This window comes from Eurypyga helias, unplaced genomic scaffold (assembly GCF_000690775.1).
Source record: "Eurypyga helias isolate BGI_N326 unplaced genomic scaffold, ASM69077v1 scaffold24980, whole genome shotgun sequence".
Lineage (NCBI taxonomy): Eukaryota > Metazoa > Chordata > Aves > Eurypygiformes > Eurypygidae > Eurypyga > Eurypyga helias.
The window spans coordinates 270-19,318 of record NW_010227987.1 but is presented as its reverse complement, the minus strand read 5'-3'; the positions used below and the strand labels follow the sequence as shown (position 1 = coordinate 19,318).

The 19,049-nt window shown below is 39.6% G+C and overlaps 1 protein-coding gene across 1 annotated transcript in view; it reads right to left on the bottom strand.

Moving 5' to 3' along the window:
- IQCK (IQ motif containing K) overlaps positions 1–18,727 on the bottom strand; it is a gene marked incomplete at its 5' end in the record, with an annotated part of 28,411 nt that extends 9,684 nt beyond the window's left edge. Inside the window, 4 exons of the mRNA XM_010158130.1 lie at positions 2,796–2,907; positions 8,263–8,347; positions 18,461–18,538; positions 18,675–18,727. Coding sequence (XP_010156432.1) covers positions 2,796–2,907; positions 8,263–8,347; positions 18,461–18,538; positions 18,675–18,727 — 328 coding nt within the window. The remainder of the gene's footprint in view (positions 1–2,795; positions 2,908–8,262; positions 8,348–18,460; positions 18,539–18,674) is intronic.
- Between the last annotated feature and the right edge of the window lie 322 nt (positions 18,728–19,049).

Here is a 19,049-nt window from a genome sequence, read left to right as displayed (position 1 = left end):
CCAACTAATTCTGTGATCAGAACTGGAAAAGTAGATTTCTTCACTGGCTATTTTCTAATGAACTCAGGGTGTAGCACATATAGTATAAATCTTGCAGTATTACAGATTTTACTGGGCACATTCTGTTAAACAGAACGATGCAGCTGGAGCCAGCCAGCAGGAGCTTCAGTCCAGCTCACACATCTCCCTGGAGATCACAAAGAATGGCTGTTTGGGCAGGAAAAGTACCTCCAGCAGGAAAATGCTTTTCTTTGCACTTGCAAACGTGCAAAACACAAAACTGTCCAGTAGCTGCTGCTGCAGCCACCATCTCTCATCACAGGGAGAAGGGCAAGGCTGGAGACAGACCTCCCTCTGTGCGGGAGCTTGTCTGGCGCAGGTAAGCCAGGCGGAGTTGCCGAGGGTGGCCAGGCCCCGGGGAACGGTGGATGCAGTACTTGAACGTGATTCTCTCAGTTGCAAACACCAGATCTCCCCGTGGTACCAGCTTGTGCAGGTGACTGGCAGGTGAGCACTGCAGGGGATTAAAGGAGGAGGCACACAAAGGCAGCAGCTTTCCAACAGTGACCGCTGTCCTACAGCATGAGAGTTGCCATTGATTGACTTCACGTTATGTGACAGAACGTGGATTACTTCAGAAAACAATTTCAAACGTTTGCTCGCAGTACTGCCTGCAGTTTAATGCACAGCCCTCGTGTGAGAGTGGGTCTAAATCTGTCCCACTTCACACAATAGAGGAGAAATTCTGTTACAAGAGCACTACGCATTAAGATATTCATCGGAAAGAGCTATACTATAACTACTGAACACTGTTCATTATAAAATACCCAGTGGAAATATCTACTTACCCAGTTCTGATTGCAGAATTAACTAATTCTGCATACACTTCAGAAGGCTGGCCAGCAAACACAGTATGATTGCAACATTACCCTGACTAGATAACCTAAAAACTAATGCTATCCCACAGATTTGCAAGTATAAACAAGAAATAAAAGAAAAGACATTTAGAATCAAAGGTTTGCCGGTGGGGGGGGTGGGGGGCGGGGGGGGCTTGGAAACATGAACGGGGTGGGGGGGGCTTGAAAACATGAACAACTTATCCATACATATTTTTGTGTTTCCTGGTATCATAAAAAGTAGCCCACCCGGAAGTGTTGGGATTTTACACAAGAAAGACTCTAGCATTTGTTTAAGATGTTGTTATTAGCCCCAAGTGCTTATTACATTTATTTGTGTGAAGAAAAAAAAATAAGGAAAACTGAAAAAAGGGGCTATTTTGTAACTGCAGGCATTAAAATGATTGTTACTAGTAACAGTTTTCTCCTTTCACGTGTGGGAAAGGCGAAACTCCTTTCACCTTTAGGCAAAAATTTCCAAAGATGACTGCAAGCAGAAAGGGAAATGTGTGGAACTTCCATGCCATCCTTTTAGCCTGATCTACTTGTAACTCCTGATACGGTTGCACAATAAAAAGTAAAGAATAATTGCAGCGCATCAGGTTAATGACCTGACTGCTGTTAATTCCCAACATCTACAGTGCACAGGACAGTTCTGGAATGAGCAACAGCCCTAAAAGGTGTGATAACTGGAGTTACTGAAGAATTGCAAGGCCCTATTCACTTACAACATGTTCTGGTTATTACAGCACTGATGTTAATGAGCATTCTTTATGTATGGACATTCTTACTGCGGTTTCTAAAATAAAGCATACTGCGAGGATGTCAAACAATTTCAGAATATCCTATGTCATAGCTGTGGATGAATACAACAACTCCATTTAATTAAAAACAAAGTTAAGGTGCCTAGAAAATAAGGAAAGAAAAAACATGTGTGAAGATCCAGCAGGACATATTCAATGTCTCAGCCTAAGACTTTAAACACGTAGGAACTGGGCACCTGAAGGTGAACCAACGAAACAATGGCATGGTTTATAGAGGCAGCAGAGTAAGAGCTCCAAATGATGACCCACGAATATTCGATGTGGAGTGAAAAGCTGCCTAGCTCATTAGGCAACAGAGTGGAGAGCACCCTCCCATTAAGCTGCCTAATTCCAGATTGTACCTCAGCAATTTTCTGTCACTTGAAATCCAGAGTTGTAGTTTTTTTCTGGATAGCAGGTATCTAACTGACCAGGACTCAGCATTTAAAAACCTCTCACAGAGACCTGATTCTAAACATTCTCACCCTGCAGTGATTCCAATGTAAGCCTTTCCCAGCGAAGTCCCGTGAAACCAGGCTCGCAGTGAGGGCATCGACAGATGTGCTTTTGGGTACTGAGCTGAAGATGTCTCAGCCATAACCAGCCCCTGGCTTTTAACTGCCAATCACCTGGAGACTGGCACTTCCTCAGCCACGAGCAGTAAGCAGGTATTAGAATACCATCTCGTAATCTGCCCGCTTTAACCAAGCTGTGTGCTGCTGAAGGCCATTCCCTCCTCTCCCCAGTGCGTTTTCTTCTTTGTGTTAGATACAGTAATCACCTGGCAACAGTCTTGTGGAAAACTAACCTGCCCCGCACCAAAACCCTTCACTGACCCAAACCCTTCACTGACCCAAACCCAGGTGCAGTTACACAATCACCAAGACTGATGCAAGAGCTACAGAGTGGGATCAACCTTTTTAGCAGCTCCCAGTTTGACCCAACTAGAGGCATTTCCAACAGACATTGCTTTGTCTTCTCACTTGTGAATCGTGTTTTACTGTGTCCCTTATTTCTTACTGCAACTTGAAATATAAAAATTAAACACTTAATGTAAAAAGAAAAGTAATTCAAATATGTAATTTCATTCACCTACCTTTGGCTTCCTGCTTGGTCCAGAATTCTTTCACTCTTGTAACAATGTTTTTGTCCTCTCTCAACTGCTTTTGCCAAAGACGTAGCTCTTGTATTTCACTGTCACAGCGGACCTGGAAAAGGAAAAACAGAAAATGGAAGTAAAATTATACACTTTCGTAATACCCAAGATCATGAGACAATTTTTTTTGCAGGCTGTGGCTGGGCAAAAACATCACATCCATCCTTTTTGCTGGGCCTGATGTAAGAGCACAATCCCAGAGGTTTACAGCTTTCAAATTATACAGAAATAAAAACCACTTAATTGACAAACCCCACTGAAAACATAAATATGCCAATTAGGGGATCATTTTGATTACTAAGGACTCCTGAGAATGTGACTGCAGTGAGAGGCTTATTCTTTGAGTTAATTAAAATTTAAAGCATTACACTAAATGGTATTAGTACCCTTGGAAAACCACAACACTATAAAACCAACCCATCGACCAACATAATAGAGCAGAAGAGGAGCATGAAGGGTCGGTCATACAGCAGGAAATTTATTCCAGCAAACCGATTCACACCTGCTACCAGCTGCAAATAGGCTTACTGACAATCCCAGCCATGCAATCCTGACAAACAGGAGAGCCATTAATCTGTAATTTAAGGTAATTGGAATGCATTACATGATATTTATTCTTTGTCAGTCAATCACCACTATGAACAGCATAATTCTGCTTCCATATAAAATGACAATAGTTACAGGCCTTGACTCCTTTTAAGATTTAAGTTGAATTTTTCTATTATTGCTTTTTTACTGGTGTAGATCCTACTAATACAAGAGCTAGTTTTGCACTAACAGCTTTTACCACTCTGCTACTTAAACCTTTTCTAAGCAGGATTTGATTAATTAGCAGTATGTTGCCAGTTGTCTACCTTGACATTCGCACAATTACTACCTCCAGTGCTAGAACAAAAATCCAGATTAGACACTGTCCTTCTGACAATAGTGGGGACACACTAGAATGGCTTAAACATTAGTAAGTGATTATTCTCTTAGAGTTGTACTCAAATTATAATAGAATTGTTAAAAATGCAGTTTCTGGTTTTTGCTAAATGTTACAAATATAAAATGCCATTATGTTTTAGGACTTAATGTCCTAGTAATTCAGGCTGAAGTTGAGTAACAGGGTAGAAACCTTGAGCTCGGTTTCTCCTGGCACATTTTTTGTTTCAGGAAGCTGACTACTTATGTTTTCTAGAAAATTTCTTATGTTTGTTTTATTCTTACATGATCTGAACTCTATTACTCCATTACACTCAGGTTTTCTCCCACCTCCCTGAGATACATACAGAGCAAAAGAGCAGGACTTAATTTTCCACTAGTTTAAAAAAAAAAATAAAAATTATTTATCAAAAGTATTCTTTCCACCCAGAATTTCTCCTTTGCGGTGCAGCTAAGAATGCAATAGACAGTAGCTGAACTCCCACAGGACTTTTCAATCCACTCAGGAGAAGACAACTTGCTGTATTTCAGGTAATGCACTGCCAGAGCAGAAATACAATACAGGCTTACATGATCAATAAAGACAGGCAAGACTTTTACTCAGTGACTTGGCATCAGATAACTCTTAGGCCTCTAATAATATCCGGTTGTACTAATATGGTTGTGCATTATCTTCTACAGGAGTTATATGGAATAAAACAGTGGAAGTATAGTGAAATACATAGCTAAACACAGGGCTGTGAGAGAAAGGCACAGTCAGACAGACTCAACCACTCCAAAGCCCAACATTAAATCCGAGCAGTGAACATGAGCTCCCAAAGTGGTTACTCTTAGGAAAGTAAAAAAGAAAGGAAAAGGAACACAGCTACCTCACCTGCAATAAAACAGGCAACAGGAACATAGCAAAATACTATCAACATGTTCCAAATACGCTTAATAGATTATAATGTAGCATAGTTGTGGTGATTTCTCAGAAAGCAGGCTGTATTTTGCAGAGTGCAATTCTACCACGATTAAAAGCCACGACTTGGCAGCAAAATCTCCAGGCAAACAATCACAGGGCCGAGAGGCTGTTGTGATACACACAACCGGTGCGTATCTCCTGCAGAGCAGCCGGGCATGAGGCACTGCAAGAGTCTCACTTTGAGGTCAGAGTTCCCTTACCCAAGTCCCTTGGCTGAATCTACATTTTCTGTAAAGAACAGGGAATATTGTGTGTCCTTCCAGGCTTGAGCCTTTGCTAGCAGCCAGGCTTGCTGGAGACAAAGAGAAATCAAAAGAACAGGGAATATTGTGTGTCCAGCCAGGCTTGCTGGAGACAAACAGAAATCACGACAGCAAGAACGCAACACCTCGTGAGATACGAAGATAAACCGGCTTCAATTGTGATTTAACTTTTGCTCAAACAATATTTCTGTATAAAAAGGCACTGAATATTTACTTAATGCCATCCAATTTGAACTCCATGGTATTACAAGATTTAGTAAAAATAAACTGCTTTCAATGCTAGGTGGGAACATGTTGCACAACAGTGGAAGGACAACAATGAAGCTTTGACCAGAGACATTAGAGGAGATTTTTCATTAATAAAATCTCCTCTGTCTAGAATAGTTAGGTAAATTGTAAAAATTAAAAACACCCCATAAAACAAATAGCGCTAAGCACAGATTCTGCAGTAGAGGTGTGAAAGAATGTTTCTTCTTTTATTGGAAAAGTGCCTGGAAATTTGATACCTATCAATCAGGGGTTTCCATCAGACATGGAATACCGCCTCAGCTCACAACAGATGAATGGGACCTCAGTGGAAGAGGATGGTGAGAAGGGAAAAGAAAAACTTCTGATGACAGAGCTGTCTCAAGCCTTATTTGCTCCTCCTTGCCTTCAAAGAGACCAGAATCTTCCTTTCGGATCTCCTTAGGGTACTCAGCAGTTGTAGCTTCCACTGCTGTTTGTTCTGGAATTCATTTCTTGATTAAACTTGAAACACTTTACAGAGTACTCATCAACGTCTCTCTACGGAAGACTGCAGCAAGGACTTCGTTGATGGCAGCCACTCATTACTACTACCCAAGTAAGTATTTTTCTGAAATTTGCTTCAGATAAGGATGAATGTACTGCTTTGTTGATGATTTATTAGCAAGAAGTTCTCTATATTCTGTACCTATAGCTTTTTTTTTCCCTTTACATAGAAGAATCTTTACTGCCTGATCCATTTTTGCTGAGTGCTGTGTGGTTTTGACAACTCAGACGGCTAGACGGGGCAGAAACAAGTGAAGTACCGTGAGAAGGCACAATGCTCGGTTGGTTATATAACTAGATGGACTTCTGCCTCGATCAATATGGTTAATGAAACAACTCTAAAATTGCCTGAGTCCATAGAAGATGTCTGAGAAAATCTAACGTAATGTGTTTTCTCACACTTTAGGTGACATTGTTTAAGAATAAAAAACTTACAAGTTTCACATTTGGGATAGCATTGTTAAAGACAAAACTATCTTGCCCAGATTTCGGATTCTTTTACTTTTTCTGAAATCCAACAGTGCGCCCAGAATCCTTCTCCATCCATCTTTCAAACAAGTACCTATGGCATGTGATCTTATGTCCCTTATTCCTTTAGCTCAGTGCATGTACAATACATGCGTGTGCTTGTCTTTAATTATTCGATGTTATCACAATGTGTAAATTTTTATTTCAATGACAGTGTTTAAAAGTTTTAAGTTTTGTGAATTATAAAACAAGGTTTAATGAAAAACATCAGAAAAGAGTTTAAAATACTGATATAATAATATTCTTAGGATGCAAAAAGGCATTATTCGTAAGTGTTCAGTTATTACCACAGTAGATCAGTGTTAGCTAACAGTGCTATTTATTTTAAAAGCAAATTATCTGAATTTTGTGGTAAATTTTCATAATATACTTTATCGTTAATGCAACAAAATCCCTTCTAAGCTTGGAGTTCTCTTAATTTACAAGCCGAAGGATACACATTGCCTTATGTAGTAACTTGTTAGTAACGATTTTATTTTATATTCTGATTTTAATTTAAATTTTAATTTTTAAAACCTCAAGTTCTTTCAGCTCGAATAAGCTAAAACACATAACAGCTAATTTTATAGTCTGAGTTATTTTTGATGTCTCTTTCTTTTTACAGCTACGGCTACTCTCACATTTCTGGGAACAGGCTGAGAACAGCAAATACTACTGTGAACATTTTAAAGCTAGTACACACAGTGATGAAGGACAGTGCCTTTCAGAAGCTTTGGTAGAAGCACAAGGTATCTGAGCAACCTTACGCTGTTCAGCAAACATAACTGTCACTGGGTAATGGTTGCCTTTGCAATACACCACTCACTGTAAGGACGCCTGCAGTGATACTGTCAGTGCTAATTAATGTTAATGTCAGCGCCATCTCTGTTTAAAACAAGAAAAATAAAGGAAAACGAACAAGCAGAAAGCATCACAAAAATCTATCAGTCAAGAAGATAATTTCAAGGTATTTAATCATCTTGGGCTGGCCGGCACATTACAGCAGCCACTCACATACTCATGCTTGTTGAAGGCAGTAAGGAATTGCTCAACAGAGAGTGCTTGATACCGACTGTTACCTAAGAACACCCGAAGTACAGACAGACATGTCTCACTGCTCAGCACAATGAAATCACTGCTATATCTGCAGGCTATTTAGAGGCTTGAATTTTGATAAAGACAGTCAAAGACGTTTCTTTGTCACCAAAGTCACCTGAATTTCAAGCCCACTTCTTTCCAAGGTATGAAGGTGTTATAGCCTTTCAAAGAAATATTTGACAGAATCAGTTCAGGATTTTCAAGGTAATTTATTTCATACCTGGGGCCAGCACGGCTGTTACCCTCCAAAAGAATAGCAGTAGCCAAGTTTCTTTGTATTTATTTTATGTGCCTTGCTTTTTCCCCTTAAATTAGGGATTGCATTAGTGTTGTATGAGTAGCAGGGCTTGCAACATCTGCTTGCCATTTTTCCCTTTCCTTAAACAACAGCTTTCATGCCTCTCCTACATCTCCTGTCTTGTTCGCGACCTCAATTTCTTGTCCTTTGTCTCTGTATGCTTTTATTTCTTAACAGACCTCACCAATCCTCCTTGTGCACCTCCACACCCATTCACATATCCCTGGAATAAGCAAAATAACAATTCATCCCTTGGCAACCAGCCAAAGATCAACTAAAAAACCTGAAAACTGTTCAGTGTTAATTGTACTTTTGAAAATTGAATTTTTGCAGATCTTCTGTTGTTGAGGAAAACAGGGAGATTACATCAGCGTAAATGCCTCTGAAAAAATTGTAGTCACTAGGCATAAGGCAGAGAAACATCCAAAGCCAATGAACCATGGGGGTCTCAGCAGCTATTTATAGTATCCCCTACTTCAAATTTATGTAAGGATTTTCCCTGGGGCCTTCACAGTCCCACGGTTTTCAGCATCAAGCAAAACAATTATAGATTACTCTCACCCGATAACCTCTCCAGAAGGACTGAATTACTATGCTTGCTTCTTCTTCTGATAGAAGGAGAGACAGAGGAATTGGTGGCCTAGGACTTAAAAAGAATAATGTTTAGTAAACAGCCAGCCTATAAATATAAAATACTTCCTTCCCTAACAGTATATCTTATAAAAAAGAGAAAGGTTGTTCAGGAGCTTGTAAGATACAATTTGTTATTGCTCCAAAGATATAATGTGCAAAGAATATCTCCTTTAAAAATGCATTCTGTGTTGTGTACGCTGTAAAAATTTCTGCTTTAAAACAATAATATAGAAAGGGCACATCAAGCACAGTAATCTTTCTTGTTCTTCTATGTACACGGAATTCAAATTTCTCCTACTATGGTAGGGTTAGGGGTGGTGGTGGAAAGGAGGCGAGAGAAGCAGGTGCGACATTTGTAAAGCAGAGGAGGTTTTGGTGTGCATGCAACAATGAACACACTTATGACATAAATGTTTATAGCAATTATTAAATACACAGAACACAAAATATACTTTAGTACATTAATTTACATTATGATTTCACTTAAAGTGTACTGAAAAAAGTAATAATTATCCTATTTGCATAACCATGGATCCATGCTTAGAAATGTCTAAATAAGTTCTTAAAATGCTGGAATTTTACTTTTGATAGCATATACACATTCTTTGGTGGTAAAAGTAAGTAATGCACCTGTGAAGTCAACGATTTTCAGGCACAACATACGGTAATCTGCAAGCACATTTGGTGATTGTATTGCTACTAATTTTAATGGGAAACAACTTAAACTATAATTACAATTCAGCCATCACTAACAAAACCTCCAATCACTATATCAAATCTTGCTTCCCAAAAGCCATTTTCTATCGATGCCGATTTATTTCTTACACACAACAATCAGAAAGCACCCATTGGAAAGGACAAGACAAAATTCATTTATACAGTGTCTTTTACAAGAAATGTCATTTTAATCTAATGGACTACAGGGCAATAACGTTGCAACTGATGCAAATACCAGTTATTAACAGCAGACTTGGCGCAGCGTTAGAATGGCTGCTAAGAGCCACTCTCCCTGCATGGGAAACAGATTGAGCGCAGCTTTGGCTTGGAAGAGCACAGTGTTATGAGTTTGGATGCAGCAATCACCTACACATGCAACCCATGCAGGAACATTACTTGTAGTATTTATACTGTAAAGACACATACTGTGCAAAGACCATCAATTAACAAGCTATTTATGCAGTCTTACATTTTACATACATTACTTCTGCTATTTCTATTGGAAATCTGTTTTTCAGAGTGTTAGAGCTCAAGCTCAGAGGTGTGACAGCTTACATTTTCCTTCCACTTAATTTCATTCATATTAGTCTCTGCCCTAGTAAGCTTCCTACACTCTCTGACGTCTTCCTCCTAGGGCGTGTCTTCACTGAAGGAGCGTTTCAACGCGGAGCACAACTTTAACCATTAGCTAGTGCTACCCTGACTGCACCCTCCGAGCCTGTGTACTCAGCTCAACTGGTCTCGTCGTCACGTTAGCTGGGTTGTGTCCTACATCGGTTTTAATGGGAAAGAAAACCTCAGGCTGTTTGGAAGGGCAGAACTAAGACAAAAATCAAAAGAAGTGTCTCCAGTTTTAGCATTTCTGCTGCTCAAGGGGTATCGGAAGGGCTGGACCAGCAAGGCTTCCTGAGCTAACGGCTTCTTACAGTCACACTCAAAACTATGAAGCGCTGGTTTGGCTGATAGGCTTTCATCCTCTGTTCTATTTTTGATCGGTTTGAAAACCAAAGCTTAGAGTGGGAAAATCACAGAAAGACCTAGATATTTTACAGCAGTTATATCAAAGACACTGGACTTTCTCTGCGAGCAAGGACATCTCCAAAGAACAAGCTGAGATTTCTCCTAGCCTGCAAGGCAGACTCTAGCATTCATTTGCTTTCATTTTCAAATGATAAAAATGTCTAGTTTAGAATCCAACACTAAATTTGAGAAACCAATATAAAAATAAAGCAGGAACAGGTTTTAATTTTCAGTACGACAGTCCCTGGCAAATATCAATCATTTCAGCAGGGCAGCTTTAAAGAAGAGAAGTCGTGCCAGGTCCAGTTTTGCCTGAGAGAATACACGCAATTGGCTTCGGGTCAAATAAAAATAGAATCTGAGCAGAGGCAATCACCCCTCAGCAGTGAACTAGGAGAAGAGGGAATATGTCATTTGTGGCAGAAGACAGCTGTATGCCTCCAAGAAGATTAAAACTGACAGTAAAACGTACACTAGCTATACTCTGCTAATTTAGTCTTTGATTATGCACAGTCTTAAAAGCCCACACATTAAACATATTGATATCTGGCCTGTGTCAGGAGAAGCGTGGCCAGCAGGTCGAGGGAGGGGATTCTCCTGCTCTACTTGCTCTCATGAGACCCCACCTGGAGTTCTACATCCAGCTCTGCAGCCCCCAACATCAGCAAAGTATCGACCGGTTGGCGCGAGTCCAGAGGAGGGCACAAAGATGGTCCGAGGGCTGGAGCCCCTCTGCCATGGGGACAGGCTGAGAGAGTTGGGCTTGGTCAGCCTGGAGAAGAGAAGGCTCCGGGGAGACCTTATTGCAGCCTTCCAGTGCCTGAAGGGGCTACAAGGAAGCTGGGGGGGACTTCTTACAAGGGCCTGTAGTGACAGGACAAGGGGTAACGGGTTTAAGTGGAAAGTGGGGAGGTGTAGATTGGACATCAGGAAGAAGTTCTTCCCGGAGAGGGTGGGGAGGCACTGGGACAGGTTGCCCAGAGAAGCTGTGGATGCCCCATCCCTGGATGTCTTCAAGGCCAGGCTGGATGAGGCGTGGAGCAACCTGGTCTAGTGGAAGGGGGCCCTGCCCATGGCAGGGGGTTGGAACTGGATGGTCTTTGAGGGCCCCTCCAACCCGAACCATTCAATGATTCTATGATTCTAAGATTCTATCTGTTTTGATATATAGCAGATATATGGCTTAACATAAATTGCACCCGTAAAAAAATAATTTCACGGATTTTCTTTTAAGTATTGTATTCTACCATATCTGAGTAAAGCAGACACTGACCAGAGGGAAGTTAAATTTCAGAAACATGTTTCTTACTTTCTGAGCACACACACTTACTGATTATATTACATTGTGCAGGTGGAATTTGGCACCCAGAAGGTTAAACCAGACTTGCACTAAGTAAATCCATGAGGTATTGAAAAGGTTCTAACTGAAGACATGTATCTGATTTCCTCATGGACAGAGGCTGTTTCTCCGTGAACCCTCAAGAAGGAGGGGAAAAAGGCGCTCCGTTATCCTGTCACCAAAACAGACAAGCTAACCTATGGGGGTTCATAGTCAGAGACATTCCACAGCCAGTGTTTTTACACAGAAATGTCCAGAAACCCCAACGGTCATTAAGTTCCCAATCTGTCCTACAAATAGGTCTGATTCTTTCCTTGGAAAGGAAATACAAGAAAAACCAAAATTGTCACCATGTGTAATTCAGGATGTTATAATTGCTGTTCTTATTCAAATCTGTTCCCTAACAGTAAGACACCCAGCAGCCTTACGGCTAGCTGCCTGCGGGGCCACCTTGCTAGAGAGCCCCCACGCCAGGGGCGGGTGGTGTGCAGGTGACGGGAACATCCGTGTTTCTCTCTGGTTTCAGAAGGCTCACCTCTAGAAATATTGAAGCAACCCTAATAGCAAGAATCAGGCCTTCTGGAGGCCTATATTTCAATATGACAGCCACTGCCATATTAAACAGCCACAACACTTCATATTTAATTTGACCGTGATGGTTATTGTTCTTGAGTATTTATGTCATTTATGAACACAGGCAACAACAGAGTCAGAGCAAAATTCATCATCTAAAAGACAAAAGAACAGACCAGAGAATAGGGATGAATATAAGACATGCAAGTAAAGGACCATGGTGATCTGCATAACTCTTAAAGGATTCTGAGAAAGTCTTTCTTTTGGAAAGTACTCAAAAAATTCAGATGCTGGTCTGAACAACCAAAAAAAATTCTCAGGAAATTTTGCAAATAATTTTCTTTTATATTTTCAGTATTTCTTATTCCTACACCGAGGATCTAGAAGGTGCTGACTTCATTAGGTCGTCCTTACATGCCTGCAAAAGTGTGCAACAATGAAAAAGTAGTGTTTTGTTCAAAATGATCATATCAAAAATTTCTGCTTTTACTACACTACCAAGATAATTTACCCCAAAAGCAGGAAAACTATTGTTCATAAACCATCAGTCACTGAAGTGCTGATTTATCTTATCTGGTATTTAAAATCAATTAGCTATATTAATTACATATTACACTGTCACTGTATGAGCCTTACGAATTTACAGGGAAATATTGCCACAGGCACTTGACAAAAATACCCTGGAACATTTTCACAGGTCAAATGGAATGTGAACTGAGACCTGTCTTTGTAATAGTATTAATACAACTATTCAGCTGTCAGAAAGAACTCATTAACTACTGTTCTTCTTTCACAGTAATCTAAGCACACTACAATAACAGAAAAGCATTTGGAGAAAAAAGCCCTTGCAATATATAAGAAAACATTTCTGTGCATTATATGGAGGGTACATTTTTGAAGGACTGTGAATATGGGAGTAACCAAATTCAATCTAAAGAAGGGAAGTTCAAGCAAGCAGACATTTTGAAGTCTGACTCCTGCTAACTGCCTGAACTCTTCTTTGTCACCTTCTCCAAATAAAAGCCCCTTGATACTGTCAATAAGTAAATGAAGAATAAAAAATATATAGTTTGAACCCTTTTGCCCCCCTTCATTCTCTGCATCTTCCACAGCTTTGCTGGTCTTTTGACTACACTTTTGTATTTTGAATATCCTAAAGGCTAAGGGTTGTGAACAAAACAAATAATTTCTGTTTCATTTCTGTCCTAGCCACAATTCTGACAACAACAAAAAAAACCCCAAACCCCAACAGAACACAAACCAAAAAAGCCCACACACAAAAGAAGATGCAAAATATTACAGTATAATAAAACTACAAAAATCCACTCAACAGTATCAAAGTGGTGGTAGTGATAATATGCACAGAACAGTCAACACAAGCAAACTGTTTACAGACGTATTTGCCTGTCTAATGAAGACAAGACATGGGAAGAAGAGAGTGTTCCCTAACATGAGAAAGGTGGTAAGTGGGAAGGCAGTGTCACAGGCAGAACAATGAGGCAGAACAGGTGAATGGCAACAGGAATGTGAGAGGAATTAGAAGCAGCACAGCAAGAAGTCTTAGTAGTGAGAACATGCAAAACATTAACAGAGCAAGAATGTTTTGTCTTAAGCTCTGTCTGAAAACTATAGAGGCTTTCTTGCCTCTTCATATGCTCTCTAGCTGGGGAGGACTTAGCCATTTCAATCATAAAACTCAGTCCTCCTGTGCTTGCATACTTGCTACACACTTGGCAGCTCACAACGTGTTGCCTCAGTTTCCTCTTTAGTATGACCAATATTTATGTATTTTCCAAGAGTCTTTATTGTCCTGAACTGAAGGAAACTAAACACAGACTTATTCCAGAGCCCACCCATGTCAGTGGGGAAATTTCCACCTGTTTGTGTACTTCAGATCAGACCTCCTGTCCTGTAAACATGAAACCTAACAGCAGCCAAAACAGTCTCCCATTCGTACTCTAGCAGCTACATCAGGAAGATGTCACAAGCCACTAATCCTTTATCAATTTTCTCATTCCCATTTTGACAACCTTCACATAAATTAAGGCAAATTTCAGCACTGCATCGGGATTTGTAGCCATAAAACCTCAATGTCATAAAACAGCTTTACACGAAGAAATATTTTATACGTAAACTTTGTGACAAGTTCTGACAATGCAATTTTCCAACACACAGTTGTTGGGTTTTAAGTCAAAATTTTCTCCGTTAGCTTGAATTCTGCCACGGTACTGGAATGGTAATTCTTTGCTTGGATCCACAAAGGTTAACATCCATACAGACATATTTGTTGGACCTTTGTGTTATTAGAATTAAATGTGCTGCTCATCTTACCCCCAAAATAAAAATCTAAGGCTCAAACTATTAAAGCAGATGAAAGACAAAACATAATACAAATTAAATATATTCTAAACACAGCTGGTTTAGAGACAAACCAGTGAAATATAGCTGTGTGCAGAAAGCAAAGCCTGTGGAAACTGGCACATTATGGAAAGAAAGAAATCAGTCACCCGTGCAAAATTACGCCTATGGGCCATCTGAGAACTGACAATGAAGTCAACTGTAAAGGCAGCTGAGACCAGCAAACTTCACCGAATTAGAATACTGGGGGGAGGGAGGAAAAAAAATCAATGTGTACATAAATATATACAGAGATGCATATACAGATGTTTGGCAAAAAATCACTACTACTACTCCTGTATAGACATACATCTCTCTTAGCTGTCCACCTCATTAAAGCCATGGTAAATTTATTTTCTCTGTACCTGCACATTTCTTTTAGTAAACGCAGAGAGATTAAACCAGGAAATGTATCCTTCCGAGCTGAGTATCAAGTACTTGTGTACAGAAAATGAGAAAAAGCAGATAAATTCTTGTGAATGAATGTTAGTTTATAAAGTACACCTTCAGCACCTGTAATCTCTGGAAAACAGGCATACAAGACTAATCTTCAGCAGCCAGGAAAACACACATACTTATTCCCAACCTAGAGCCATCTACCGTTCTCTTTCACTGAATGTAAGGGTTGAAGGTGAACTTGAACAACGCTGTCGTAGTATTAAATTCATGCGACGCTAAACTTTTATGGTATCAGTACTTTTCAGAGCAGTGGAACAATTTTTTATTGTTTTCTTCATATCTGTTTCATTAATGTGATAAAGAAGGCTGGGCAATGACATTCCCATGATGCTCAGAATAAAGACTCAGCCTATCTCTGCCAGAGAAGTAAAATTTAAGGGGGATCAGTTTTTTTCTTTCCCTGCCCCCTGTTCAGTACCTAGGCTTGGTTACTTGTGACTGAGCTTTGCTGCTATTCAGCCAGAAACACCACTGGGAAGTGCTGACGGAAGGCAACCGCAGTGCTCGTTAGCATATTTATAGGAGTACAAAACATCCAAGGCTCTAATTCTATTTACTTTACACGGCTATATCAGCAGTCTTGAACGTAGGAACAGGGCCATCAGTAGGTTTCCCACACTTATAGTTACTTCCTTGTTAAAACTCCAGTTTCCTGTCCTCTGGAAGGTACAGCTGGCCTTTAAGACAACAGAAATATTTTGTGTCCTCCTGGATATGAGATGTAGATTATCAGTCAGTGTTCAGACAGTTCCTTCTATTGCTTTTGAAACCTGCATTGGGAATCAAGGATTCCCACCGGATATAATATTTTGGCAGTGCTACTGGTAATATACTGAAGCCAGTGGAAGATAAGGTAACTATACCGAGGCTGTTATTTACTGATGTCATAGCACTTGCTCTAAGCACTACACCTGGAAACAAATTCAAATTCTACAAGCTTACTCGCCTACAGCAACCAGCTTTTGAAGATACTGTGTTTGCATTTCAATTTTAGAGACGGATGCAGCATTTGGGTCTCCTTGTAACGGAAAACTAGGCTGCAAGATCCCATTTAGAAAGGCATCGTACCGAGAGCGAGGCTCATAAGACTGTGGCTTTGACTGTTCTTGCAAATAAAATGGAACTTCAAAGAAAAAACTGGAGGCACTGGAGGAGATCCAAGAGTCATATGTATCTCAAGAGTATGGAATATATTAAAAAAAGCTGGATCTCTGATGGAAAAAAAATTTATCCCTCTGGGATTTTCGGGGTTGTTTTTGTTGTTGGTTTGGGGTTTTTTTAGCATGAAGATTGCTTTGCACTCATAAACCCTACCTTAACACAGCATAGAAACTTATCCCTATTTAACAGACCTTTCAGAATGCTTTCCAAATTTAGACAAGTAACTCAAAAACAATGTAAGAATTTACCCCTTAAATGTGCAGCAACACTTTTCACTTGTTTTTCCTTATGATACTGTCTAAACAGTTGGGATAAGGATGTTTCCCATCAAAATTCAACTGGTACTTTTTAGCATATTGTTTCATACATTATCATAAATCCTCTTAAAAATGAAAAATCCTTTACAAATAAAAATGGAAGTGACAAGGAAAAGTGCAGAATCAATTACATTTTAAATGTGATACCTGGAAGGATATAATAATAAACTATTTATGACATATCCACAAGGATGTAATAATAAATTCTTTCATTTTTATTCTTTCTTAAGATTGCAATCTGTCACTTTGCTCTAATAATGCTTAGTTCATAAGCAGTATTTGGTACGAAAGCTGTATTTTTAGGATAAGTTCACAAAAAAGTTGTTTTAAATAATAATTTTAAGAAATACTATTTTTAAAGGCCTACTTGTTTATAGGATTTAAGATCAAGCGTGTATCAGTTATGTAGGACTCACACTTCCATGTCCTTGTGTAGCTGTCACTACGTTATTTAGGAGCTCAAGTACCCCCAGAAGCTATGAGTCATCCAGGCTGTGATTCCACAGTGTCTCTCTCTTGTTGGCAAAGCTGACTTCAGCAGTTCCTGCCACCACCTCTACATCTTACCAGCTCATTTGTTCTCTTCACCTTGCCACGAGCCCTTCATTTTCATCCTTTGCTTGTGCCAATACAAAGGTTTGTCAGGCTCCCAGCTGAACCAGACTGGAGAAAGTATCTATATTTTAAATAGCTACAGAAAGCCTCCTCTCACATTTTGGCAGAGATTTCTACCTCACAGGAGGTCCCTGATCAGAATAACCAAGCGTCCTCCAAACAGACAGGGTGATATTAGGTTGCCTACAAGCAGGTTGGGGTGAGGAATGGGAAAGAGCAGGGAACTGTTTAGGTCAGCTTTACTTCCAAGAAAAACATGTGTAAAACTGTGATATTAGATATTTATCTTAGGTGCAAATATCCATCCTCACAATTCAGTGGTATCAAAACTGCCTGACTCACCGACGGCTCTTCAGTATGCTCAGAAATTAGTAAGAAAAGCTCACTGCAGTTCATAATCAGCTTCCAAAGCACAAAACTCACCGCCTTAAACAGGAAACTCAATGGCCAGACCTAGTGACCCACAGAACGAAACAGTTGGAAGTGTCCCACCAGTGGCAGGTCTGAACGACAGCCCCTGGGCAGTGTGATGCAGTAGCCGGTGCCTGAAGGTGTCGGGGTTGAGATGAAATGGGTCACTCCCAGAGATGTCCACCCCTTGCTGCAGAAACCTCCTACGCAACTCTGTCTTAAAGGCAGTCATGTGGTCCAAGTTAACTGTTCATGCCAGTCACCAGCTTTTCTCCAAAGACCTCTGAATGTCAAGGAGCTTTCCTCTTGTTGGATCAGTGACTCAAGGTCTTACGTTTCACATGACAAGAGCTCAAGAAAGTTCCACTTACGTAGTGCAGTGACATAAACACATCTACAAAGACACTAATCTCTAAGTTTTCACCAACCACCAACCTAGCCCCCAAGGTTTCAAACAGAAAAGTTTCTTTAAAATCTGACCTCTACAATTTTCTTATTATCTCACTGTGGACTGTTACTTTACTTTTCTTGTTTTCTCATACAACAGCTACATTGTAAAACAAACTGCAGTCTCAAGGACAGGAAAATTTCTTTCAAAACTACTGCGTAGCTTGGTTCTACTGGAATAATGAGGAATATGTGACGGAGGCTGCCAAAACAAGTGTTCATTTTTCAGATGTAAAGTCATAAACATCTGCAGAAATGCATCCTGATGCCAAGGATTATTGCAGGTATTTTAAAAAGAGCTGCTTACAGTTAGAGGAAAAATTTCTAGACAGTATATCCTCAAAGATTTCCACAGTAGGAAGACAGTATTGAAAACACTGCATCGCTCCTTAGTACAAAGATATTCACAATACTACCAAGCTATTTGAATGCCCTGCATTCTACAGTTAAAAATTTTAAGAACTCTAAACTAATTTCTCTGTCAACAATTTGGGTAACAAATACCTTGCAACTAATACACTACCAAGTTAGAAAGCATCACATAGATCTTTGTTGTATGCAGTAAAGGGCATTTAGAGAGCACAATTATAATGCATTGAAACTCTATCACTTTTTCGGAATAGCAGGGGAAAAAGAGTAAAAGGAGAAAAGGTTACTCTGAGTAACTTACTGGTCCTTTAGCCAGTCATTAACAAAAGGAATGGAAAAGAATTCTGTGAATGATTCATCTTTCCTCTTTGGGTTCTTGCTGATAACAAAAAAAAAAAAAAAAAAAAAAGAAGAAAGAAAACAACCCATTAATTTAAATTATAGCTACTCTATTTGCAAATCAATGCCTTTGAATCTTTCAGCATAATTAATAGGAAAAGCCACGATTTACTTACTTGTATAACCACTCAGTTAGGAAATCACAGGCAATAAATTCGGTCCTTTTCCTCTAAAGATAGAAGATAATTTCAAATTATTTATTGTCTTTGGATTGGTCACATGTTTTTACTACTGGTGAGGAACAGAAGTTAAATTGACTGCTTTTATTAAATAAAATATACAGTGCATTACTTTGTCTACTTTAATATTCCTACTGCTAACCGCCAGTGGCTCAGCCAAAATTTTAGAAATTTTTTGGAATGCTTTCAAGTCAAAAATGGGTGAAAAAATTCCACATACACTATCTAGATATTTGCTGCAGTATAGCTATAACAGGGATCTCTGCCACTTAGGAAGAACACCAGCCTAACTCATTGCAAAGAAATTAAGAT